The following is a 27,234-nucleotide window of genomic DNA, read 5'->3' as shown; positions in this document are numbered from 1 at the left end:
GTAAGAACTCGAAGTCTCAGCACAAATCAAAGTCATAATTCATGATGTGCTCATTAAAACAAAAGACTTAGGCAACGAACTTCAGCATCGCATCGAGATTAATCAACCCAACACACTCGCATTGAAGAAAATCTTTGTATTTGTTTATCGATTTGTATGCCAAGCCATCAACACACACGACTCTATGGCCTGCCCTTCACCCCGGGACACGCTGTCCCCTCCCCTGTTTCCCTTTTTGGCCCCGGGAAACGGCTCCATCTGACGTACTGATTAATAGGCAACCGCATTCCTCAAACTTTACTTTGCCGTGCTTGCTGGCTGACTTTCTAAATATTGTTTTTTTGAGCTGGGCTCTGCGGCTGCCGTTTTGCCTTTTCACCAAGGCTTCAAGAAGCTGCAAGGGCACTGAGAGAAAATATGCATATACTCTATCCAGATATGTAAAGAGTTCTATATAGAAGTTATTATCTTTTCATATTTCATCTAAAGAAGTTGCATCTAAATAATCTTAAAGTTAGTACTAGCCTACTAGTTAGTTCTATTTCTCTCAGTGTATGTGATGCTGGGCATTGGTAGAAGAAAGCAAGAAGACTGAATAATCGATTCTTTGACTTTTCCATCGGCCACTTTGACTTTTGGACCTGAAGTTTTCCTCGATTCTGGCCTAGACGCAAAACGTTCTTGACGTTCGCCCCCTCTGTCTCTCTCTCTTCCTCTCCCCTTGTACCCTCTTTGCTGCAGCGGAGTCGACTCGCTCAGCCGGTTCTGCGCATTTAACAGTTTTTGTTGCTCACGTTTTGTATCTGTATCTCTTCTCTCTCTGTGTTCCCTTCCCAGTGTCTTGTATCTTTGTATCTGTGTATCTTGAAGTATGGTCTTTTTTTTTTTTCTTCATTTTTCGTTTGTATGTATTTTCATTTCGTGGAAAAGATTTTTAACTCATGGCCCGAAACCGAAACCAAGACCATCTGGATTGCTCATTGGATTCTACCACATTGGTTGTTGCTGTTGCTGGTAACATTTTTGTGTACCTTTACTGCCAGCGGCAACACGAAGAACAAGAATTGTCTAGATTTTGTTGTAATATAACAAAAGATTTAAAAGGGCATTAAGAATGCTTTGTTTTCTCAGAGTTTCAAGATCGAAGAAGAATGATGGTGGGGGCATGGGATGATGTGGCATGGGAGGCTGGGGAAACACACAAACCAATTTTGATTCGATCAAATTATCGGCCACCGGACTCCGTTATTGCCTCTGGCTATCTGTGGGTCTCCGGTCTTAGCCAGATATTTGACGTACAAGTAGATTGATCCACGGATCACTCTGGTTGATCGGACGGTGAAAGTTTCAGCGATCGGGCCCCATATGCAGATGATGCAGCTGCCACTCGATCGCAAGGTGTCATAGATTAACGTCCACATTGCAGTCCAATTCCGATACCAATTGCAATTCGATCGCCATATCGTCTTGATCGTTTATTTCTCTTTTATGTGATTTGATTTATTTTTTTTCTTGAAGAAACGCCACATAAATAATTCATAACTGTTTTGCGACAATTTCAGACCATTGCGGCACGGCACGCGCCTATTTTACAATGAAATTGTGTAAAAGTGCTTAATAAATTCATTTGTGCGGCCATTAAAAACACGCAGCTCATTATGGTCGAGGGGTGGTGTGGCCAGTGGGGAGGGAGGGATCTGAGGTGGGGATCAGTCTGATTGGGGCTTTAAAGCTAAAGTCTCCGCCGGGCCGCCGCTTACGTGCGCGGATTTTGCAATTTTTCCTCTCTCTGTGGCAATTTTTTTTTCTTTCTTTCTGCGATTGCTTTGCAGAATGCTGTTGCGGCAACTTTCTTTCGTGTTTGTTGTTGTTGTTTGGCCTGCTGTGGTTGTTATTGCTTTTGTGTTCTATGCTCGCGTCGTGGCGTCACGAAGGCGAAGGCAAATAAGCGCATCTGCAGCGGGTGGTGGTGGTGGTGGTGGTGCTTAGTGGCAAGGAGCTCGGATGGAGCAAAGGAGGGTGTTGCTGCAACGCTCGGGAGGCGGACAGAGGCCAAGCCATCTTCACCAGAAAACGCTGCAAGCGCAGGCGCATCTTCAGCTTGGCATAACAAATTTCCGAGCCAAGTCGACCCAACAACAAAGCACCGACAATCGACGGTCTGCCAAACAAAGACACTGACAGAAAATTTAGGGCATTACTTCACTCTTTATAGATAATTTAAATAAATACAATGTGGAAATTTCTTACAGTGCCTGCTCAGAGGCAAATCGGACAACGAAGATGCAACAACAGCAGCCACAACGACGATGATGATGATGCCTTGTGGCTGGTTTCCCTGCACCCAGCCCAGTCCAGTCCAGCCTCCATACCCCTGCCACTGCCACAGCCCCTTGTGGATATAATGGTCATCATGATCAGCATCTTCTTTTTCTTTCGGGTTTTCGTGTACGAAGGTCGTGAGGCACGACAGCAACAACAACAGCAACCCGCTTATTGTTGCAACCCTATTATTGATTAGATAAGCTTATTGTTTTTAGCCCGCTGCTCGTTGCCTGAAGTCTTTGTTCTTGACTGCCTCCTGGCCCCCCCGTCGAATGGAAGGCAAGCTCCCCAACTGGGCTCAAATGCAGCTACGGCTATGGCTTCAAATCTGGCTTAATGAGCACGCCCTGGCGCCATTTTTGGTCTGCTGCCTGGCTTTTTGAAAATTTTGCGCATTCGCAACTATTTTTAGGCATAGAACTGGCTGCAGAGAGTTCGTGGAGAGACGGTTTGGAGAAAAGAAAATCTGGGAGAAGTCTCGGAAGCAAAAGCCACAATAATATAAGATTCGTGGGCAGAAAAACCGACAGCCTAGGTTTTTGGCTTTTGGTTTTCGAAATCGAACGCCCACATGCGGAAAAAAAAGAGGTAACAGAAGTATGAAGAAAAGGTAAAGGGGTTAAGTGACTTAACTTAAGTCCCATGCAGTTTAAAAAATCCATTAAACAAAACGAATAATAGAAGTATTTCCATACTATATACTATTTTATTTCCTATTATTTATTTTAATAAATAAAAATCCATAGAACTCTGTACCGATTTTTGAAAAACAATCAACAAGTAAGACTGCGCAATCGCAGCAGTCAAAGAGACAGACAGAGAGAGAGAGAATTCCTCTCACCTGGAGTCTCACCTGGGCTCTCTGGCTCTCTGTGCATGTGTGTGTGGGTTTTAGAAAACCAGTATTTCGACTTGAACACAAAATTGCTGGAAGTAGTTGAACGGCTAAAAGTAAATGCAACGCTAATGCATCAACAACAACTGCAACTGCAACAGCAACTGCGAAATGGCAAAAAAAAAACAAAACAAATATGAAACGACGAGGCCTTAAAGTTCAAACTTGACTGAAAAGCTGGCCATTATTTCTTTGATATGATGGCTTAATCAGGAGTATTATAGAAAAATGCAAAGCGCACACAGATACAGCCAGATCACGCACACTGGCAAGGGTAGCGCGTGCCTGACGCGGTAATTAGCCAGAGCTTGGAGCAGGGAGCAGGAGGGGCTCTGGGGCTGGAGCTGGAGCTGGGGCTGGGGCGTTGAGGATGCTGGTTGGACTCCGACTTGGACTCAGAAAAGCCAATACTATGGTCTATGGAATGCGGTTTTTCGAGCGTTCACACACACGCACACTCCAAAGCCGTCAAGAGATGGGCCGAAAGCGTGTGTGTGTGGGTCTATGGGGGGAGGTACACACATAGATGTGTGGCGGAGGTGGAACAGAGATTTCAGCTCCCAAATTCTTACGAAAATATTTAAAAACATTTTCGCAAAGAAACCTATTAAGAAGCTAGCTGATTAAAATAAAAATTTATTTATTTCATAGGAAAATACATGTCATCTATTGATAAATGAAACTCAAAAACAATTCTTATGAATTGACAGGCATTATTTTCTTATGACAAATAAAAATTGATAACAATTTTGTGTTAGAAAGTCTATCATGCTTCTAAAATAAATATAGAAATGATCTAGGAAATGAAATTTATGGCGGGGAGTTCCCAGACTTTTGCAATATTTGTTTAATGTATTTTTTCTAGTACAATCAGATTGTTTGAGACCTGGGGTTAAGGCCATTAAGGCGTCAAAATCCAATTGAGAATACTATAACTGCCAGTTGCTAGATTTTCCCAGGTCCCCCAACCTTATATCCCCCACTATAGATCCATACTTTTCAGGGGATTTCGATTCGCTTGCACGTGCAGGCTTTTCTCTAGCCATTCATTATTTGCATATTCCTCGCAGCTGTGCTTATTTATGGTCATAAACAGTGGAAAAAAAAGCAGTAACAGTAACAGCCAGAGCAATGAGCAAACAACTCGAGCCATTTCAGCGGAAAAGGCATCGTGACAGCAGCGATCGTCTGTGCGAAAAAAAAAAAAAATGCACAAAATGGGGTTACCGTATCGAAACTAATAGTGTGATATCCCAAAGGCGGCGGAATCCTAAGCCTGGGGCTTGGGGAACCTGGCGGGCCTGATAGCCAGTTGGCTTATCTAGCCATATCCGGCTATGGCGCAAATGCCACCCCATTAGCATAGAGGCCCCGTCGAGGCCAAAGTTTTCCTATCAATATTTGCACAGTTGCGGGTTGCCGGTGAACCGGGGCGGGGAAGAACGCACATTCAGTTATTAATTTGCAGCTACAAGATCACTGAATACTGAGTATCGATGGTGGGGATGGTGGTCTTGAATATATGCATACATATATATTTTTTTTGTTTGTCCGCCAAATATTTGCCTCAAAGTATTGTGCAAACAGATACGAAGATACTAAGCACGCAATGCTGTTCATTAAATTGGCCGACGAGCATTTGTGCCCAAATGGTTGTTCAAATAACCAGACGACGTTCCTAATAATTATTCCCCCCCTCCAACAACACAGCGTTTTAACCCACAAAAGAAAATAAAGAAACCTCCAGAAGCCAAAACCGCCAAGTCAACAAAAATTATGAATTGCAATTTTAACTGGAAATTGTGTCGCTAGTCGCTGCTGATTCTGTTTCTGGTTCTGTTTTCTGATACAGTCGGTGCAAGTTGCAATTGTTGCTGATGCAGTGGAAAGTGCACGCAGACCCAGACAGACCCTAAAACGAGCTAAAAAGTGAAACAATTTGAACATTACTAACTCTACAGCGTTACCTTGTACATTTGACATTACGAAATGCATAACGAAATGCTCTCCTTGGCTAATCAGTCTGAGTTCTGGTATTTGTTGTTTGCGATGATATCTGATTTTGTGGCAGGGGGGGCACCCAAAAATAACAAAAATAAAAAAAAAACGGAGGGCGATAGTGCACACAAGAGTCTTTAACTAAGCCAGCGCCAAGTCAAGAGGTGAGACAGGGCAGGTGAGAGACCAGCAGCAAAGGGCAGGTATAAAATAAGCAGAGCTACGATACTGGACGAAGGGGATACCCTGGCGTATACTTAATGTGCAAGTTATGCTAGGGAACAGTTTCAAAAGCAGTGAGATATACTAGGAACTAAAAAGATATTAAAATATGAACTAGTTTTAAGAGAAACTTAATACGATTTATAAGCATTTAGCATACTTTCCATATACCCAGTGCTACCTGGTTTTGGGAAGGGGACCGATAAGACCTCATAATACAAAATGCAGCCGATGCATACACCATATACCATATAACATATATGTTTCTATATGCACTGCAGCATAAGAGGCAAACAAAACCAAAACAAGAACCCACCGTGCACACGACCAGCGATAAGATAATGAATAGCATATCGCTGGAATGGAAACCCAAACGCCACAATTCGAAACTCCAAAAACCGAAAACCCCAAAAACAGAACCAAGCTGATATGGATGGTTGGCTCAATGGCTGGCTGGCTGGCTTGTTGGATGTCTTGGCTTTTTCTTATTTTTGTTCTCACTTATTTTGATATATGGGCAGCCAAAATCTACATAAACACATTGTGATGGATGGGGTGCCTTTACGAAGATGGATGGTAGATATGGTCGGAGAGTATATACATATATATGGATGATCCTGTGGACTTACTTTTTCCATTTACAAATTTGTTGGACTTCTGCTCGTCGAGGGGCTTGGCAATAGTCACGCCACCGGGTCCCAGGCCTAGGGCAAAGTTAGTGCCATGACCGACATGAACGGCTCCTCCTCCTCCGCCGCTGCCGCCACCGCCTCCTCTGGACCGATCCTTCGAGGAGGAGGAGCTGGTGTAGCGGTAACGATCCCTCTCCGAGTCCTGGTGTCGCTGGCGATTGTTTTGGCGGGCATAGCGATCACGGGCCGCCGAAGCGGGCCAACGGCAGATGATTTGGGCCAAAAGCAGGAGTACCAGGGGCAGGCCTAGGCCGTTGCGCCGCCGTAACAGCATGCTGTTTCTGGGATTCGATTTGGTGGGTGCTTCTGTTGGTAAAGCCAAGCTTTCTGGGGGTCTCCAATCAAGCCCTGCTCCGAGCTATAACCCCTGACGTCATAGGGTTATCTTTGGCTCTTATATATTTCACTTTATATCTGCGAACTTTACTTTATATCTTTTTTTTTTGCTCGGTCAGCTTTGCGTGCCAAAAATAAAAACTTTTTCATAAATTTTATTTCAACTCTTTCGCTGCGTTTTTTGTTTGGTTTTGTATTTTTTTAAGCTGTTGTCGTTGCAATTCGCCACTGTGTTGGTGTTTACATTTCACGGTGTGTGTGTTTTCGAGTGGGTTTATGCCGGAGTGTGTGTGGCTATGGCCGAAGTGTGTGTGTGTGTTTGTTTGGAACCAGTTTCACATTACGAGCCACAAGAGTCGTCCGAAGGCTTTTTTGTACATTTTTTATTCAGCTTCTTGTCGTCCGGAGACTTTGAGGTTAAGGAGCGCGCGCAGGCGCAGCTCTAAGCAATTGTGGCTACTTTTCTTTAACTTTTCCCTTTATCTTTACTATTTTATTTGTTTAATTTGCACAAAAAATATAACACAATTGCCACCGCAAAACGATTTTGATGGATGGGTGGTTGGCCTGGCACTCTGGCACTCTTGGCTGGCCAATTAGCGGGGAATTCACAAAATAACGTATACTATAATGCCGGAGCACTTGTTTCTTTTTTTTTGCACTAATAGCCGATATCACGGATTTCACCGATTTCTTATGTGTATTATGGGGTATTTGTATTTTTCCTCGATTAGCACGATGGGCAAGGCAAATTAGCAATCGCCACGATCCGATCGAGAGCAAAGATTGTTGTTTTCTGCGATCGAGGATCTATACGTTCCGTTCCGTTCCGACCGATTTGCGTCTGCGCAGCAACAAGTACGATTCGAGACTGAAACCAAAAGCGAAGCCACCGCCGTAGCCCAAAAAAACTCTTTATTTCTCTCCCGCTCCAGCCAGATATACACATATATGTATATGTATCTCGTAGTATCTCGGAGAGCGGAGCACAGGTAAAAATCGTTGGTTGGAAAAAAGGTAAGCGGCCCATTGCTGAGACCAAATCTCAAGCGGAGATCAGGTCAAAAAAAAATAATAATAATAAAGCAAAGAAACTCTCACAATAGCTAACCGATCACAGCTGCACACCTCTCTCTCTCTCTCCCCGTCCCTGTCTCTAGAGCAGCTAGAGCTCCTCTCTTTTCCACACGCTCACCTGGACAGCGGGGGCATCTACAGGTAATCGTAAACGTAGCAGCGTTTTAAAAAGTCGTCGTAATACGAAACGATACGGCAAAATATTGAGCAATTTCCACAGACCATTAAATGCTCTGCAGGAAAACTCTGATTCTTTGGTGGAAATAGGAGTTTTAAAAAGTATAGCATACTTAGCAGGGATATTGGTCCTTAATTAATAATATTTATAGTAGAAGTTTAATAGCAATGAAAAGTAAAGATTAATCTATTCTTAAACAGTTTACTGAAAATTAGAGACCTAACTAAGGAATATAATGCCAATATTTATAATAATATTGAACTGAAACTGAAATAAAGTTGATAGAAGTTCTCTATGTTTTATTTGAAAACTTCTATAGAAAAAAAGGTTATTCTAGCTTCTAACTTGCCAACAAAAAAGGAAAACTCATTCCCAATATTTGGCCCTACCTCCAATAGCAAATCTTGGCGGATAATCCGGCTGGCTTGTAACTTTGACAGCTGGTCAAAAGGGCATTTAAGATTCGCATTGATTGCAGGTCGCATACACACAGGTAGGGGACGTTGTGTATATCCCAATTTCTTGGCACTATTGTTGTTGCCAGTTGTTGTTCTGTTGTTAAGTGTCATTTGTTGTTGCACCGAATTCGCGGCGAATTCATAAACCCGCTCAGGTAGCAATATCAGATACTCTCTGAGCGGTGACTCTCTCTCCCTCTCTGACACTCTCTTTTGTTTTCTCACCTGCGAGAGTGTGCAAGTGTGTGAGTGTGTGTGGGCAATGTTGCCATATAAGCTCACAATATTGCCGCCCTCCTCGATCTCAGCATTTGTATCTGTATCTGTATATGTGAGCCCGTATCTGTCGCTGTATCTGTATCTGTGTTGCGCCTGCGTGGGCTCTGGCGCTACGGATTTGTCTTTTTGGCAACGATTTCTGTTCGACCGTTGTCAACATTGTTAGGGCAGATCTCAGATTTTGGACCTCTGATCGTCGCTCGGTCTTCACCTGTTCCCAGCCCACAAGAAATCGGGGTTTTTACGCCTGCGCCATGTCCTCTGCGGGATCTCCGGGCGAAAAAGGACATCGCGGTGTCAGGTAAGATCGTTTTGACCTTTTTTTCCACCGTTTCGCCCAGGAGACAAAAGGTGCACTCGGAAAAGCGCAAATAACTCTGTAACTGTGAATCCCACGCTGCGATTCAAGAGGCATCGGCATTGTCTCTCTAAAAACAATGAGCATGAAAATACTTTTAAATTGAAAATCGTTTCAACTTTCTTGGTTAGAGCAACACACTCACACTCTAAGTGACAGTCAAGGGGGAAAGCGCCGCAGAGATTTATTTACTTTTGTACGCGTCTTCTACTACGCTCCGATCGGCAGCTATAATCAAACATATTAATAGCTGTCTGAGACGAGAAGACCTCAATCAAAAACCAAGAACCAAAACCAGTGCCCAACCCGTACAGAATCATCTGTCAAAATCGAAGAGCATGCAACTGACAGCCGAACATCGAGTTGAGAACGATCTGAGAACTCCGAAACCTCTTCAGGGCACTCCATCTCCACTTTTTTACTTTTTTTTTACTAGCCATTCGACAGGTAAACCCTGTACGAGGTACGAAAGGTGTAAGAAACCCTCAGACTCTCCATACACATTTGATGAAGCGTACAAAATGCCAGGCGGGGAAAAATGTCTTACCTCCCCCATTCCTAAAAAAAAAATCCCAGGCACTCCACCACACTCCATCTGTCTATGATCTTTTTTGTTTTTTTCTTTCCAAATTTCAAAAGAAAGCCTCGAGAACCAGAGAAGAAGACCCTTGAAGTGATTCCTGGGCCTGGGCTCTCTACAGGTTGTCGGAATCATCGGCATCATCGATGTCTGCGAGTCAGACTCCGAGTCGGATGAAGTCGAGGCGTTACTTTCAAGTGCCACGCAGATTAACAGTAACAAAAGATCGGCTCAGGAGGCGCTCAAGTGTCTTGCCACAGTCAGAGGGGGGGGGGGGGGGGGGGGGGGGGGGGGCGGAGGCATGTAAAGGGAGCGGGATAGAGCGGATCGGGCTGCGCCAGCCCTCTCGAGTGCCCATAAGGCGCAACGAATCTATAGCATTGTGAAGTGTTGCACATTTACCCATGTTGCAATCAGCAAAAAAAGAGATATAATAAATTATAATTTAAAGAAAATGTGTATACAATATTTTAGTGTAATATGTTTTCTACCTAAATTGGCAAAAAAAATGAAGGAAAAAAGAGAAAAGAATAAGAAATCTAAATAATATTGCATAAAAAAGTATCTTCTTTGGCTGATGATAGGCTCCTATACTGGGATAATGTTGAAAATTTTTATGTTTTTATTATATTTATTTTAATTCTCATAACAAATATATAGATATTTCCCAATTAAGACCCTATTGAGCTTACATTTTGGCCAACTTTAAGCGCGTGCCAGCCCTAAGACCCCAAGCCACATAATTGGATTATCGAGCCCTTTTTGCCCGGCCATTGTTACCAGATACAGATACATGCAAAGTAAAGATACAGATACAGAGATACATTCACCGATGATAGATCGATCAGAATTCGGATGCTGTTATGCTTCATCAGCATTCGAGTTGTCACATGGCCGTAAAAGCTGCTTAGAATTAAAGCTAATTGCTCAGTTTGGAGCAACATCATCCCAGCAACGTGATGCGGCACATTTGGCTTTGATGGCTCTTTAGGGCCAAGCTGATATGTACATTCCACTGGCCTCTGGTCTGGGCTAATTGGTCTGTAGAGCTATATGGCCAACGTATACACCATATAGCATCAGTTTTTTTTAGCATTTAACCTCCCCCCTTAAGCCAGACCAAGCCAGACCATAAGCATGCATGCAAATACGCAGAAAACATTGACTTCATCTCATCGTTTTAGCATAAAAGTTTTTTTTAGCTTTTTGGGTTTTGTGTTTTTACTGATTTTTTTTATTGATTGCCGCCGTCTTCTGCCATTGTTGTTGTTGCTGATGATGATGTTGTTCCTGTTGTTGCTGCACGACTCACGTTTCAAAAAAACACAAAACAACCAGGAACAAAAAAAAAAAAGAATTCAAAATACAAATAAAAAGAGTGTGCCTCAAAACGCCTCAACGTCTCTCGAGTCGGGTTTTCCAGTTTTTTAAGCTCAACCCTCGCTTGGGCCTGGGTTTCTCGTATTTTTTTATTTTATTCGTATTTTGTCCATTCGCTTTTCGTTCCTTTTAATGTCTTTGTAAACATAATTGCAACAACTCCAATAACAGATTGTTTGCGCGACTTTAATCGCTTTGTCGTGAAGTGTGAAATATGAGCGTCCGTCCAAGACGCTGGGGAGCTGGGGAGCTTTCTGGCATCGTATTTTTTGGTGCCGAGGGTCCAAGTACTCGCCTTCTCGATTTATAAATATCCATACAAAATATGTACTTTTTGGCTGATTCCTTTTTTTGTCTCCATTGCTATCCCTGATATTTGCAAAATGTGTGTGGCTTGTGCCGCTTAACGTAAATTATTGGAAGCTTAACGCACAACATTGTAGTTCTTTTGGGGCGGAGGGTTGGAGTTGGAGTGGAGGCAGCAGCAAGTTCAATTAGCGCATTGCTTCGATTTGCTAAAATTTAATCCGAGCATAAAGCACGAAGTGAATGCCACATCGGTCAGATAAGAAATATCACCTTTAGAGAAGTAGCCAGGGAGAAAGAGTGAGCGAGAAAGAATCTCTGAGCGATAAGCGGGCAGAGAAGCCGAGAAACGGACGTTTTAGCCACGCACACGTGTGTCCACAATTCTCCAGAGAAAGAAAAAGATAATCCCCAGATTCTATATATCTCATATACTTTATAATTCAGATACTATATATTCATGCCATAAAGCCCTAAAAGTCATCAACTAGAAACTATTTTCAATTGAATGACAAATAACATTATCAAAGACAATTATATTTTATATAAAAATTATTTCTTCAAGTGCATTCATCATGTTTGTGTTCGCCTTTGGACCTTGGAGTGCAGAGCGCCCGTCAACAACAGCTTGTTGCAACAACACTCGACAGCGGCAACCTGTGGAGCCTGCGTGCCATTAGCCATGGAGCATGAAACAAAAGCCGAGAGCCCAGTAAGATGATGGGGATGGGGGGCATCTCCAGTGGGAGATTGGGAGAGGGGGATGGCTGGGATGCCTGGGCCAAGAATCGAGCGGAGCTGGAGTGCATCGGGCAACTGCCACAATGCATTTGCGATAAATGGCTGGCCTGCCTGGATGGCTCGATGGCTGGAAGGCCCTTAAAAGCCAACGACAACAACGACGACGACGAAGTGAAAGATTTGCGCAGTGAGATAGCTCATTTTGGATCTGAGCCGGGCCCAGTCGGGACAAGCCGAGACCAGCCGGGGTCTTGGGCCCCAGTTCTTCGTTTGTTACCTTGGCTAATCGGCGGCTATGTAAAATGGCTGTTGTACGTGCGGCGACTGGAGTTGCAGCCTCAGCCTTATGGATCCAAAGTCAAGACCATAGACGTGATGCTGCTGTTGCTGTTGCAATTGCAATTGCTGTGGTGTCAACATCAGCAACATGAAGCAGCAACATCGCCCGTATTGGACCCATGCCGACCGCAGCCGCATTCCGAAATGTAAGGATTCATGCCGCCCCACTGGCAACAGCCCCGGCAAGGTCAATAAATCCAGAAAGCCCGATTCGCTGGAGAGGAAATAATGTGGATGATGATGGGAAAGGTAGAAATATTTTTAAAAATATTTTTAAGGATAGTTCCAGGTACCTAAAGCAATGAAAGGATTTCTGTTTTCCTCATACTATATAGGGATTATAATAGGATATTCTTAAAGCCATTTATTGCCCTTGGAATACTTATAAGAATTTTGTATAAGTCTTAAATAATTCTTCAAACAACTTCCATAAAAACCTCATTTATTAACGTGTCTGTTAATTTCGCCCGCTTGTCACCCTTTGGTTTTAAACAAAGGTTTCATAATTAGATGAGAATTAATATCGTTACCTTTGGCCAGAGCTCAAACATTCCAATCCGAATATTCAAATACCAAAGCTATTCATTTTTTTTCAATCGTTGTTGTTGCGGCTCATTTGCTTATTTCAAATGAAAATGATTATTTCTGCTAAGGCTATGCTTGTTGTTTGTCTCCTTTTGATTTGTGTTATTTTTTTTTGCTGCCCAGAGAGTGTGTGCACTCGGAGATTCGAACTTAAACCGGTTTTGGCAACAACCGAGCTTCGAATAAGCCACTGAGAAAAATGGAGAGTCACACACACAAACACAGGGCAGATCTTAATTCTCTTCCCCTTTCTCAGTTAAGATTTCTCAGGAAATTATGGCTCAGCATCCGAGGCAAAATACAGGGAATATGGTGGCCGTTTCCCCTTATTCTGATCTTTTCACCTCAAATTCCATGGAACCTTTGCAAACCCACCAAGAATAATATATGTTTTTAACTACAATTCTATGTGAATTCTCACAGATTAAATTTAAAGAATTATATAAATAAATTTTCAGGCATATTCAAGAAAATTATAAGAAATGATAAGAAGGTTCAAAATGACACAAGCTACTATAAAAGTATGATTCTGTGCCAATGAGGATTTAATTCAAGTTTCAATATAATGGCAATCACAGCTGTGATTATTTTTTTCATCAGTCTATTAGTGCTTCAGGCTTCTTCGGTTGAGTTCCTGGATCCTGAATGTTCGGCCTCTCCTGCTACCCCCAGGATATTAAATGGACGTCCGGCAGACACACTAAGCAATCAATGGTTGGTGTTTCTCCAAAATGAAGTGACAGAAAATTCTTTTACATTCTGTGGCGGTTCGCTGATCACAAATCGTAAGTAAAATGGATTTTTTTGGTAAATAAAATACACACATTATTATGAAAATGATAATTTTAGGTTTTGTGTTGAGTGCGGCACATTGCAAGGGCGAATTGAACATGTAAGTAGAAATAGAGATTCTCACATTCATGTATCATAGATATACTCCTTTTACCGCCCCTCCAGGTATGCGATTCTCGGTGAATACAATATAAGTAGGATTTTTGAAACTAAAAATAAAGTTCTTGTGGACTCCAAAATCCTCCACCCCGACTATAATAGTACTGAGATTAAGCATGATATTGCCCTTTTCAGATTGTCTCGTCGAGTGGAGTACACTTGTGAGTAAAATTAAATTTTACTGATGACTTAAACAGAAACTAAAATGATTTCTCTCCTAGACTTTATACGACCTGTCTGTTTGCCAATGAACTACGATGGTCTGAATATTGTCTTCAATTTAAATGTAACCGGATGGGGTCACACGGGACATGAATCAATAAGCCCTGTTTTGAAGACGGCCACTGTCCACGTACATCACAGATCGATTTGTTACCGCTTGGGACAAATAGACGAGTCCCAATTATGTGTTGGACCCGTTGATGGCAATACCTGCAAGGGAGACTCGGGCGGACCACTTACTAGTCTGTTTAATTTTCGAGGCACAATTGTGACAGTTCAGATAGGAATAGTAAGTTATGGATGGGTTGGATGCCAAGGTTTATCTGTCCACAATCATGTCTATTACTACATGAACTGGATATCGGGAATTGTTCGCCAACATGATGAAGAGGTTACACAAAAAGATAAAGACTATTGGGACTAATCGGGAATTTGTCCTTTTTCAACCAAAAATAGCTTAGAGAACCTAAACCACAATAAAAATACATTTTTTTAGACTAAGCTGGGACTTTTTCTTGACACTCTTGACGATGCAGAATGGATCCACAAATCGTTTATGGTATTCTGTTCGAAGATCGGATGAAAATTGGCAAAGATATAGCCATCGCAGTGGGTCATATTGGGGTCTCCATGCATTTTCCACATTTTGAAGGGGACCCATCAGGAAATTTGATAAAAATTTGAACAAATATTTTGTTTTCAGGTTTTGATGCAGATTTATGGAGAATCGATCCACAAATCGATAAAGGTATTCCGCTCGAGAATCTGATGGAAATTGGCCAAGATATAGCCTTCGGAGTGGGTCATATTGGGGTCTCCATGCATTTGCTACATTTTTAAGGGGACCTATCAGAAAAAAGATATTGACTTGTCTTGGGCCAGATATGGAAGTCCTGGACTTCACACGGGGTTCCAGCACAAACACTTGAAACAAGAAGAATGAAGTTATTCAAGTTTTTGCGCCAAGGGAAGAATATATCGGAATATCTATCGATAGTAGAGTGGTTAACAGAATGTTAGCAACATGAAAATGTTCACGAGTCGTTTATCAGCACTGAGTTTAGGGTATGTACAATTGTAAAAATAAGATAATTCGCACGAATTTGTCGTTATAAAATTTTATTTATGATTTTTTTGATAGTGAATACATTTCAAAAATTATTAAAATATCGTAACCCACCATATAACCAGAGTCACGTATCGGCTATTCTTATTACTGCAGGTTCTATGACATGCCGTCAGTGGCGCTATTTTTATGATACATACATTTTACATACGTTTACATTCTACATTTTACATACAGTGCTTATGCTACCGCCCGATGTGTGGCGCTATAAAACTTGAATGTTTGGGAAATATATTTTAAAACATTGTGAATAAAATCACATTTTAACAAAATTGGAATAGGTTTAGGCTTCAAGGATAATAAGCTTTTACTAGCACAATATTTTTGTTGTTTGACAAAAATAAGAAACTGCAGAAATTGTGACATTATTATTGATCTTTTTGGCGTACAATGGTGGGCTATTGTTCCCAAAAATTTGCGCAAACTTGTGAAATGTCATGATTGGTTCAGTATTTATTTTTTTAGCGGGCATTAGGCCAGATTTTATAACCACTGTGCTGGTTTCTGCGATGTTCCAGTTATGAAGCGGACATACCATTAACCCTCGTGTGCCATTGTTGCACGTCCACACAGGTCATGCCACCGGCGGCCCAACCATATCTGCGTTGGCGTTGGCGCATGCGCACTCACATGGATCGAAGGGGGAGATCCGTATAGCGCTATATAGCCATACTATATATCCAGCGAAAGAACACCCGATGTGGGCAACCGGGCGTGAAGTTTTCCAACTTCAATTTTGGCCTGTGCTTTGTTTTGCTTTCTGTTTTCAGTTGTTTTTTTTTTTGTTTTTGTATTCATTATATTTCAAAAACGGGGGTAGGGTGGCCCCCGATCGAGTCCCTTTTGTCGGAGAATGTGCATGCGTGTCGGTGTCGCCACCACCGAAATATGGGCTCAAAAGGGGTTTCAATGGGTTAGGAGGAAATGGGGGAGAGAAAAAGGGCCTTTTGTCCAATATCCCAGAGTGCAACAATTGGCTGCCAGCTGGGTATCTGTTGCACAGGGAAGTGCACTGGGAAAAAATACTAATAGGAATGTAATGTTGTCATAAATTAATTTGGAATTAAAACAAAGACTAATAATATATAACTAAGACAGACTATTAAAACCCCTACATATTTTCTCTCTCTGTATGGACACTCGCTGTTCTTGCCATAAAACACTTCATGCATAACTCTCTGATATCCCCCCACCATGGACCGCCAATCCGTAGCCAAGACAACGGAGAGTCGCATTATAGCCGGGCCAAAACAATTGTGCCACGCTGCGACTGCGCTGTTGCTGTTGCTGTTGCAGTTGCTGCATGCCGGCTATTGCCACATCGGGGCTTAATGAATTTCCAATTGTTTGGCATTTTGTTCTCATTTGGAATTCTTGCTTTTAATGTTTTTTGTTTTTGGAAACTCATACAATTGATTTTGAGGCAAAACTTCGTCACGAGCTCACCTGCCTAATTGCTTAACAAACCTTTAATTGTCGACTCACGAACATTGGAAAAAATATATATGGATAGCTTGGACATCTGCAGCAGAACTCACCTGAAAGTAAAGAATTAAATTTTACAGATTAGTCAGGGGTTTTAATTTTTTAAATTGGTTGGGAATTAAGTGCTAAGCACTATTATGGATTAATTAGATAGTCGTAGATTATGCTTAAATGATTAATTATTCTTAGCTTGTTTCCTTTTTTAATTTTAATTCTTAGCTCTGAAAGTTATGAAATATTAATGAGAATTTTATTGATACCCCTGGCAGTTGCAAAATGCTGACAAACTCTGTTGATTGTGTTGACTGTCTGTTGGCTGTTGTCTGTTGCCTCTTTGGCTGATTGCTGGCTTTCCCAGCACTTGCAACACTTTCGCTTCCCAGAGAGTTTCCGCAAGCTCCACCCTGCCCCAGCCCGGCCCGTTCAGTCCCTTTCCCCACTCGCGGCTTTCAATTCACACGCTGTGCGCCCAAACGCGAAAAAGTTCTCACGACACTGAAAACAAACCAACAAAACACAAAAAAAAATAAGACCTAGTGATGCCAGCCAGATGAGAGCTGGCACTCCTCACTCACTTTTTTCTGTTTTTTTTTTTCTGCAAAAGAATTTTTCACATTTACCCCAAAACACAGTTGCAGTTGCAGTTCGGATTGCAGATTGCAGATTTCAGATTGCTGGGGCAAGAATAAAAAAAAAAAACAAAGCGACACATACACATGGGAGATCCCTAGTTCCAGATGCTAATTGTGGGTTAGCAGATCTTTGCTTTTTTGCTCTTAGCTTTTTGCAATTTGTGTCAATTTCGTTCTCGACATGACGACAGACAGCCACAAAGATACACAAACGAGATACAGATACAAAGGTCAATGCCACAAATGAATTTCAAAGCGAATCAAGATCTCGGTACTTGATGAATAATATGTTTGGCCATCTGATGCCAGCTCTGAATCATCTTTGAATTGAAATTTCATAATTTCTAAGAATTCCAGACCAGATACAATAATTTTCTTCAGGATAGCTCCTGAGATATCATTCAATAGAGAGTCCCTAGTCTTTCATAACAATTTCAATTAGCTCGATTGTTTGCTAACTAATCCCACTTATTATTCAAAGCGTTTTCGGCCACCTTATCTCCATCTCCCCCAGTCTGATTGTAACCTAAACGTTTCCCCAATTCCCACAATTTCAGCATCCGCTTCTCCTCATATGCAAATGCCCACCTGATGGAAACAATAAGGTTGACCCACGTTGAACTCGAACTCGAAGTCGAAAACTTGAGAATGAAAAGCAATCTTCTCTCACATTATAAATCATTCGAGCCCGAATTCCAAATCCGGCCAAGTCAAAGGGGCCGAATATTAATTAAGTGCTAACTGCAGATTGTCCAAATCGTGGCTCGTACATTGCTGATTTGATGGCCAATAAAAAATGTTGTAAAAAATATATATATATTGTATCTATAGTAGGCGGATGTTGGGATGGCAGACAATAATTTTATTTGCAGTCTGCACCCTCAATGAATTGAATTGTTCTGCTCTAAATAGAAAGAGTTATGCCATCTGGGCATGAGAGTATCATCTGTCAGTCGGGAAATTGTGTAATTTCTCCCAAGGAGAGAGGAGCAAGGATCACCTTGTGATTCCGGATTTCTCGTAGCTGCCAGTGCCCGTACAAAGTACGCTGCTGATAGCCCGGACATCATTATCTTATGCTCAGATTCGAACCGTGTCAAATGTTATCGGCAGAGACGAACAAAATTCAATAATAATCATTGGCTGTGTGGAAGCGCTGAGCTGCAGTGTTTATTGTATGAAGTCCGACACCGAAGCCAAAGACTCCAAAGCTGAGCCAGCGGAATTTTATTTCCATTGGGGTATAAAGCAAAATAATAACTAAAAAAAAAAAATAGAAAAAAAACTCGGCTACAACCAACCAACAACGCTGGCGACAACAAGCGTGCTTGATTCGAATGAAAAAAAAATAGTAATAAAAAAATCCCAAATATAAAACACACACCAAGGGCCACAAAAATAATTGAAAAACAAATGGAAAAAGAGCGCGGAGCGGCAAAGAAAAATAATGCTGAAATAAAATATGAAATGTTGGCAATTAATGAACAGAAAAAAAAAAAAATAAAAAAAGATCTGTGGAAAAAATGAGCTTGGCTAGCTTGCGACATGACCGATCCAACGACCGATACGAGACGCCTGTGACTTCAGCTGGGTGGTGACCACTGGGCAGGGCAACGGTTGAGTGATCGAGCAGAGGCTTCTGCTTTATGAACATCTAATACAGAGAGAGAAAAGCACTACAGATATCAGCAGATGCAAAAGAAATTAAATTTAAGATACTCTAGCAAAAAATATCACTTTTTTAAACCGAAACATTAACCAAAACTATTTGAAGATAGAACTATGTCTTAAAAGTTCAAACCCCCATTCTCCGATTAAAAATTTTTAAAATTTTTAGAAATATTTTTCTCCCTGCACTATAGAACTTGGGGATATCAATCAAACTATGAGCGGATCGTTAACTTCGGTGGCTCAACTTGTGGCAGCTGGTCGGGAGATGGAGGAGTATGTTTTGGAGTGGCATGACGGAGGAGGATGGATGCGATGCAGATGCCCGATTGCGGCAACATCGAGTTGGCAAACAAGGCAAGAGTCTCATGTCCAGATCCACCGACTCCTGGTCTGGTCGCTTTAATTAAAGCGAAGACAAAGGGTAAACGTTGCTGAGCGACAGAAGCCATGAAGCCAGGGAGCCAGGAATGGAGTGCCCAAGTTACTCGGTTTGGTCAGTAGGATGCCACTTGGCAATTGATCACAATTATGTCGCTGCTGCAGAGCCATATCGGGCGGAATAGTGGCCCCCCGCCATATTGGGTGAGTTGGAAAATTCACATCATTTCCAGCTGACAATTCGGTCAGAGAGTGCAAAAAGTTGGCAGCCAGGCCAGGCCAGGCGGCATTGGTGAAAGTTTCCAACTGGCATCACCATCATCATCATCGACTCTTAAGCTTGGTACTCCACTCCTCCGGACGGGGCATAGATTCTGTTTTTTAGGGTTTTGTTTTTGTGTGGCAAACAAAAGCACACAGCACACCAGGGGGAGGTGAAAAAAATGAAATAAAGTAAAGCATTAATTACTTCCGGAGCACAAGCACCGAAGCTGTGATCCGCTGGAGAGTAGTGGAGCCGGTTTTATAAATTTTACTCCACCTGGTCCACCGGGGACCGGCTAAGACCCAAAGAAAAGACCCAAAAAAAAAAAAGCCTAAAACCGAAGACCAAGCCCTGAAAAAAAGGTCGGCCGCCACCCGCCCTGGCCCCCTTCCTTGTCAGCGGGTGTTCATCAAAATTCAATTCAGCACCGAGTTTGGCTCGATCTTCGGTGCTTAACACAGTTTGTTAATCAGTTTTTTATTTTTTGTATTTTTTTCGCCACATAATGTGAAAATGAATGCTTGGCCAAAGGGGCCAGCCAGACTTCAACTGAAAAATAGCAACCATTACAGGCATATATACAAATGAATATTAAAACCATAATGGCGCATTCGGGGTTCGGATTCAAAGATTGCTGACTTTCCGAAATCCACATATATTCTTCTTTCAAACGTGCTGATCCCCACAAAATATATACCAGTTTTGCTTTGGAAAATTGTGTTTTTTTCACTGTTGTGGACATAGTTCTAAAAAAACTGTGGGGCTTTTGTGGGGATGATGATGTGCCTACATGTGTAGACGACGTTGTCGAGGTGATTTTGTGATTTTAACGCTGCAATCAGCACAAGTCAACAGCTACACATGCACTGCCAAAGTACATAGTCTTGACAAAAGGTCGCCGGAGGTGAACAAGGGGAGATACCATAGACTCTTATTTTCCAACCGATTCTACAAAGTACAGAGCCCCAATGGTAACTCTACTCGCAGTACCTCCTTCTCCTCCACCGAGGGCTCTCTCTCAAATCTTCCAAGAACACGTTGTCGTTGTTTCTACGTGATCGTCATGACAATTTCCCAATTGTATTTTTATTGAGTAAAGTATTGGCTGGGGTGGCGCATAAGCTACACATATTCACGTCCTCCCTACATGTTCAATACAGATCCCAAAAAAAAATCCACACAGAAAACAAATCAATCAATAGTTTAAGAGGGTGATGATTATTTTTAGAACTCAAATGAGGCTTTAAAATTTTAGCCATTTTTTTTATTAGTTCAATAACCATTATTTTAAGATTTTACTATTTTTTTAAATACATTTCTTCCAGTGTTTTTTTTATATATAAATTTATATAATTATGCAGCCACTCCCTCAACGTATGGTCTTCGCTTTTGGACTTTGTGTGCAATTGCCAATGTTTGTAATGTTTGTTATTTGGTTCATGTTCATTGTGGATTGTGACATTCAAAGTCTGCTTTTCGATTTGAAAAGTATTCTAAGTGGGAGTGTTCATCATAATCATAATCCGACTCAAACTCGAAATCGCTTTTTCAAGACCCGTTCGAAGACCCAGACTCATTTGAATATCTTTTGAAATGTCGCCGAGATATGGAGTTCACTTTAAACACTACTGACATGAACGGAGAAGAAAAGTGATTCCATCATTTCTCACATACTTGGGAGACAAAGGCCAACAAGGCCAGACCGAAGACCGGAGACCCCATAACCCGGCTTATCTCTCATGGAGCGGTATTTTGGAAAATTGAAAATGCAGTCTTTAAATTTGAATGGTAGTGTGGCTTTCGAGTTTCGTTTTCCCCCTTGTCTTTTTTGTCATTAAATAATTCTTATTTGTCTGCTCATTGAGTATTCAGATGGGGTGTGGCTCTGAACATGTTAGTATCTCCAAAAAGAAAGAGTACTTTAAATGGGAGTTACTCTATTACTTGAGTTGAAACTACATCTTTTATTTAGAGTCTTTAGTTCGAAATGATTTCGGAGAACTCTACTGTGATGTTTCCCACTCCCCAGTGGCACCAAAGTGCAAGTGCACGGTATGGCCATTAACGATTAACCCCAGTGTGAGCCTATTAACCCCCAAGCGACACAAGACCGCCGCTTGCAGCATCATCATCAACCTCAAATTACTTCCGCTGCAACATTCTGGCGCGGCCAAAACAATTACTTGCCACATACGTGTATGGCTGGAAGCGTGGTCGGTCGGTAATCTACGCGGCCAATCTATGATGGCCCAAACAGGTACTGGTACAGGTATTGGTTACTAGTACTGGGTAGTGGAAATGGGCCTCAATGGAGGGCCCACAGCCTGTCGCTATTCCATCATCGTAATTAGCGCGACGTCAACAAGAGCGGAAATTCCAGGCAGGAAAATCGCCTCGGCTCGGATGCGGACCATAACGATTTTCTTTACTGATTTTTCCACACACTCAAACCCTGTGTTGCACTGTTGCACCACAATTATGGATGGCTAGGCAATCCTGTGCAGCGGCGACACAAACAAAAACTCTGAAAAAAAAAACTAAAAACAAAATTGTATAGAGAAACCAGTCGATCGACACCGGAGGGGGCCAGTGCCGGATGGGGCGGTCCATGGAACTGGACTTTGGGGGTCCAAGCGAGCGGCAAGTGGCAATAGCTAGGACGGGACATTCTGAAAGTTTTGTCATCACTTTGCCAGGAAATGGGAACCGGCTCCAATGCTAGAAAAAAAGCGTGGGGATCTAGAAGCCGGAGCCAGAGATGTTGAAACCCGTTCGGACATAAATCATTTTTGGGCCAGGTCTCTGCTTCCGTTCCTAAAGTCCCTTCTTAAACAGATTCTATTATATTTTATTTACCAAATTCCTTGGCAACTGAAAACTTTCATTCACAACTCTTTCTTTAAGTGTACTTTCCCCTTTGGGATTCCGGGGAACTGATCCCCCAAGCGGAGTGCACTGAGAGCCGCAAACATTTTGGCGCAGCTGTTAATCCCAATTAACCGCAATTAATATTATACAATTTTTATGGAAAGTCAAGCCGTTGCTGGGGCAGAAAAAAAATTAAAATGAAAGAGAGAAGTGCCGCTGTGGATAGGAGGCCCTAAGCCGAAGCTCGAACTTCTCCCCCAACCCGACCCACATTTGTTGCAACAAAAACCTTTATATTTTCGGCTTGATCTTTGGATTGCTGACTTGTGCGTGAGATATACATAGATGGGTGTGTATGTACTTGGTTCCAATTCGAACAATTCTGGCGACCCCGATGCTGGGCCAACCCCCTGCCAGAGGCACCCTCCTGCCTACCCAGAAGCCTTGCCACTTTAATTGTTTTTAATTAACGCAAACGCTTTCGACTTCGGGCCCGGCATAAACATTCCAATTTTCCCAATGCTTTTTGTTGGGAAGAGAAAAGAGCTCGAGATCTTGGCTCTTCGATATGAAAACTTTCGTCATCGTTTGACTTTAATATTTCTCGGCTGTGGCTTCTATTGAATTTGAAATGATTTTGAAAGCCAGCAGGCAGCCAAGTGGGGTGCGGTCCGATCACATCACATGCGATACACAGGGAAAAGTTTACAAATCATATAAGGGAGGCTACTATAGATGGCTTGGTTTAGGGTTTAATGGATAGACTGACAAATGGGCAGGACTATATCAACTTAGTAGAAGATACTACCTATAATCTAGCCGGGTTTATCTGACATTTTATCTTTAAATAGACAGAAAGAGTGCAAGTGCTTAGCTCAAATGGAACAATCTATCAGATTAGAGAGTATTTAGTCTAATAAGTATCTTAAATTGCCTTTAAAAATCATTCAAATAGACCATAGTATATCTACCATATCAGTTCTATCTAAAATTTCCCTCAGTGCGTGTCTAAATCGAATCTACACACCCATCCCATTGAGAGACATGGAAAAACAGCGGGCTCTTCTTGAGATGTCGCTGAGTGATTGCAGGCGGCGCTTCATAAAAACTGTCAATGATTCACATACGTTCGTCTGCTGGTGACCCCTCGGGGCCATCGAGGGGTTAACTCTTGCTTTCTTAAGCTAAAAAAAAATTCACAAAATGAGGAAGGAAGGAAGGAAAAAAGTAAAACCTTGGATGGGACTGTCTATTGTACCTTCTCCAGGGCCTGTAATTATGCAAGATCACTGTCAACGGCGATGACCTTACATCCATGGTGCGGACTGTGCGCCTTTGACTCTGAATTTGGATTCTGACTCGGCGGAATCCTAACTTATTATGCTCTTTGGCGTTTTCCGGCCCAGAACCTTCGGCAGCATAAAGTGCCCCAAACAAACAAACGACCCAAGAAGCAACAAACATCTCGTCCGGCTTGGATTTATATTTGCTGAGTGAGAACCCTAAAAAATAAAGATGGGGAAGTATCTGAAGCTTGGTGTGGTAATCCGATGCCCAGGCTCAGCTTACCAAAGTGACATATGGTGCAACAGGCGAATCCCCCCTCCCCACAAACACCCACACTATTCGATGTTGCAAGTGCCCCCTTCACTTCGCTAATTGCAGACTGCGGCCGTCTGTGTCTGAGGAGTATCTCTGTGTTTATCTCTTGATCCACACAATGTGGTACAAAGGGTAAAATGATCACCCCGCATCGAATCCCCATCTCAAGCCACATCTCTCATCCAATCCGGCAACAGCTGGAGCAATTTGCTTCTTTCTTATTTTTGGCCAAGTCATAAACAAAACAGGGCAACTGATCAGGACAGCCATGCGGCCATGCGGCATGCCCCCAAAGACAAACAACAACAAAAAAGAGAGAGTGTGTGGCTTGTTTTATAGATCGAAAGAAAGAACACCCTGAAGGAATAATAAAATATATAGATTTTTAAAGATTTTTAGTAATAATTTGGAGGTTTGTTAGGTTATTCTAATCAAGGGATGTTAAAGAAGGTTAAGGGATATTTAAGAGGGTTTTTAAGATGCTACTTGAGATGGAAAATATCCCTTAATATATTCCCTATAGAGGAGTATCGGGTATCATATCCTCATGACCCTCTAGTCTCCTTTAGAATAATGATACTTATCAGGAAATATATTAAAAATCTAAACTATTTTGTGATTGAATTTCAAACAAAATCTTGTACAATTTTTCAGGCTATAACTAATAAAAATGTAAAAAAAAGTTAAATATTTATTAACCCTTAAAATATTCATTTAATTTTCTCCATCGCCTGAGTCAGTTTGCCCCCGATTGCATCTGTGGGACATCGTTAACCCATCGAGGGCGCATGCGTCATGGGCAGCAAATGGGGCAGGCTGGCGTGGCCGTTGATTGGGCCAACACTTAACCTCCGAACGCCACGGCAACGCGATGCCAGCCGAAGTGCCCACCGAGCCGAACCAGAATCTCTCCAGCGTTCTGAGAAGAACGCTCCCCATTGGCAGCCAACTGGGTATGGTGGTGGGTCGGCGGATTGGGGGCCGATGGATGCAAATGAGGCAAACAAATGTGCACAAATGTTCAACAACCGAATGGTAGATCAACAATAAAACGAGAAAAAAAAAACGGCAAACAATAAATAAATTTGAAACAATCAGCCTGCCGCCCCTCACCTTTCGTGTTCTTTTGATTTTACTTTTTTTTTTTTGTGGAGGGGCTTGTGGGGTTTTTTTGTTTTGGTTCTACAGTCCCCCCTCTCATTGTGCTGTCAGATTTTATTTCAATTTTCTCACCAGATTCTGAAAAACTTGCAGTTGCATTGCATCCAGCTGGAAAAATGGAAATGTGGAAATGTTGTGGAGCGATGGGAAACATTTTGGACACACAGGAAATTGATTATTATTTATGATTACCACCAGGCCTCCTTGCCCCCGCCCCCGCCCACGGCATCTGATTTTGATTCTTCTGTTCTTGTGCTCTTGTGTTCTTGTACCGATACGTGAGAATTCCCCCGGAATTAGAGTGTCCCGTACAGAAGAAACAAAAGGCACAAAATGTGTCTCAAAGATATCACAATGCATCTCAGAGTGTAGGCTGAAATTTTTGAAAACGGGAGCAGGGAAAACTGCTGGTGGCTCTCAAGTGGGCGCTTCGCTTCTTCGTGTAATTAAAGACATGCGGCAAGCATACTGTGCTGCCCAACTCAAGTGGTTTTCCAATGCAACCAGACATGCTTTTCCACCTAAAAAAGGACATGGGAACTTTTCTGACTGTGCATCCTGTGCTGGCAGTGCCGGGACGGAACAGACACTTAAGCAAATATGGCCATGTCCTTTATGAAATCTGATATCCTCGAAGGAGAAAGCAAGCAGCAAACCTGAAACGTAGGAGGGCCTACTACCTCCTTACCTGCCACTCAGAGACTCAGACTCAGAGACTCAGAAATATTGAATATTTTTTTAAGAATCCCCGACACTCGACTCGACTTTCGGCTTCGACAACCCAAAAAATGTCGTGATCCTGATCGGCTGGCCACTTAGCCGGTTCCTGTTTCGTTGGAAAAGGACATCACTTAAGTAGTCCTCAATCTAATGTTCTTTTTTCGAGAATAATGTGAGTACTCTTGACGACGTCTACTCATCGGGCTTCTCCCTAATCTCAGTTGAAACGGTTAGTAATTATATACCCACCATAAGTACTCACGATAAGAATTATTCCGATAAGCGATTGTGATTCATTCGAATACAAAAACAAATATACTGTGTGCACCTCCAAAAATAAAACCGATCGTACCGGATTTCACTTTATTGTTTTTATCAAATTTAAGGTGAAGCACTCTCAGGGCCATGTCCATTGATCGTATCGTGGCCATAATATGTACAAGTTTACAGCCCCAATGGATCTTACAAGCCCATTACTTATGCTAATGTATGGGCCAACTGCGATTTTTGCACAATTCCCACAGGACTGAGACTGAACTGAACCAGTTGAGATTCGAGATCTTGAGTCGAAATACAAGATACACTCTGGTTTCAGTAACTAGGCTAAGAGCAAGGCTGATTTTTGGCCAAATCAGTCATTGGAAAGATTGTGTATTTTTCCTTGAAAAAGTTATATATTTTATAAGATATATAATCTTAAAAGAAGACCATTTGATTTATTTGTTTACCAAAAAAGGCAACCTTTTTGGGCCTTAACGAGGGAAACATAAACTGCATATTACCAAAGACAAGAAGGCCGCAACTGCAATGAGCCAAACTTATAATTTATAAGCTGGTTTCCTTGTTCCAAGTTTAAGCAAAACACCTGCACAGGTCGCTATTCTCCTTCTCACTCGTTCTTCCCTCTCTGTCTCTGGTGTTGCGCATGCGCAACCGAGTACTTCTACTTTTTTTTAAGCAATACCTCTGCTTGGTGGCTCTTTTTCTCTTTTTTTTGCATGAAATAAAATCTCACGGTTCAGATGCGTACAGAGTTGGCGAAAAAAAAAAAAGACAAAAGCCAGGCCGAGATCAGGGGCGGGTAGAGAGGGGGGAGCAGGTGGTAGGAAGTCTTGGCAAAAACAAAAAAAAATAATACAAAAACAAAACCAGAAAGACTGAGGAGAGCCCGGTAAGTCGGTCGCAAGAGATGAGGGATGGAGCCGAGGTATGGCGGGGATAGTAGACATGCATGTGGGTTTGTTTTTGCAAAAAAGACGTAAAAAAAAATAAATATACAAAGAGCTACTAGCCACTAAAGAGCCAAACTGGTTTCTGCAACGTCAACAGGAAAGGGCCACACGGGGGCCCAGAAGAGGAGGAGCTCCTCTCCACGAAAGACTGGCGACTGGCCATGCAAATGGC

General features: G+C 42.2%; 3 protein-coding genes across 4 annotated transcripts in view; 2 read left to right on the top strand and 1 right to left on the bottom strand.

The window, feature by feature from the left end:
* The window catches only part of LOC6495667 (epidermal growth factor receptor), a 36,222-nt gene that overhangs the window by 6,733 nt on the left and 2,255 nt on the right, over positions 1 to 27,234 (bottom strand). Inside the window, exon 1 of one of the 2 annotated variants that reach the window (XM_001959308.4) lies at positions 6,070 to 7,410. The exons of the other annotated variant lie outside the window; for it this stretch is intronic. Within the exon in view, the coding sequence (XP_001959344.1) occupies positions 6,070 to 6,406 (337 nt within the window). The 5' untranslated portion in view covers positions 6,407 to 7,410. Of the gene's footprint in view, positions 1 to 6,069; positions 7,411 to 27,234 lie in introns of those variants that run through there. 2 annotated transcript variants of the gene reach the window in all.
* On the top strand, positions 11,526 to 13,487 carry LOC123257185. The gene is made up of 2 exons (XM_044715169.1): positions 11,526 to 12,413; positions 13,350 to 13,487. The coding sequence occupies exon 1, from the start codon at positions 11,802 to 11,804 to the stop codon at positions 12,312 to 12,314; it is 513 nt and encodes a 170-aa protein (XP_044571104.1). The 5' UTR covers positions 11,526 to 11,801; the 3' UTR covers positions 12,315 to 12,413; positions 13,350 to 13,487.
* On the top strand, positions 13,315 to 14,391 carry LOC6494949 (chymotrypsin-like protease CTRL-1). The gene is made up of 4 exons (XM_032450110.1): positions 13,315 to 13,534; positions 13,599 to 13,641; positions 13,707 to 13,861; positions 13,922 to 14,391. The coding sequence occupies exons 1-4, from the start codon at positions 13,315 to 13,317 to the stop codon at positions 14,344 to 14,346; spliced, it is 843 nt and encodes a 280-aa protein (XP_032306001.1). The 3' UTR covers positions 14,347 to 14,391.

The sequence above is a fragment of the Drosophila ananassae genome, chromosome 3L (genome assembly GCF_017639315.1).
Source record: "Drosophila ananassae strain 14024-0371.13 chromosome 3L, ASM1763931v2, whole genome shotgun sequence".
Taxonomy (NCBI): domain Eukaryota; kingdom Metazoa; phylum Arthropoda; class Insecta; order Diptera; family Drosophilidae; genus Drosophila; species Drosophila ananassae.
The sequence above is the reverse complement of the archived record's forward strand: the minus strand, read 5'-3'. Positions and strand labels throughout refer to the sequence as shown.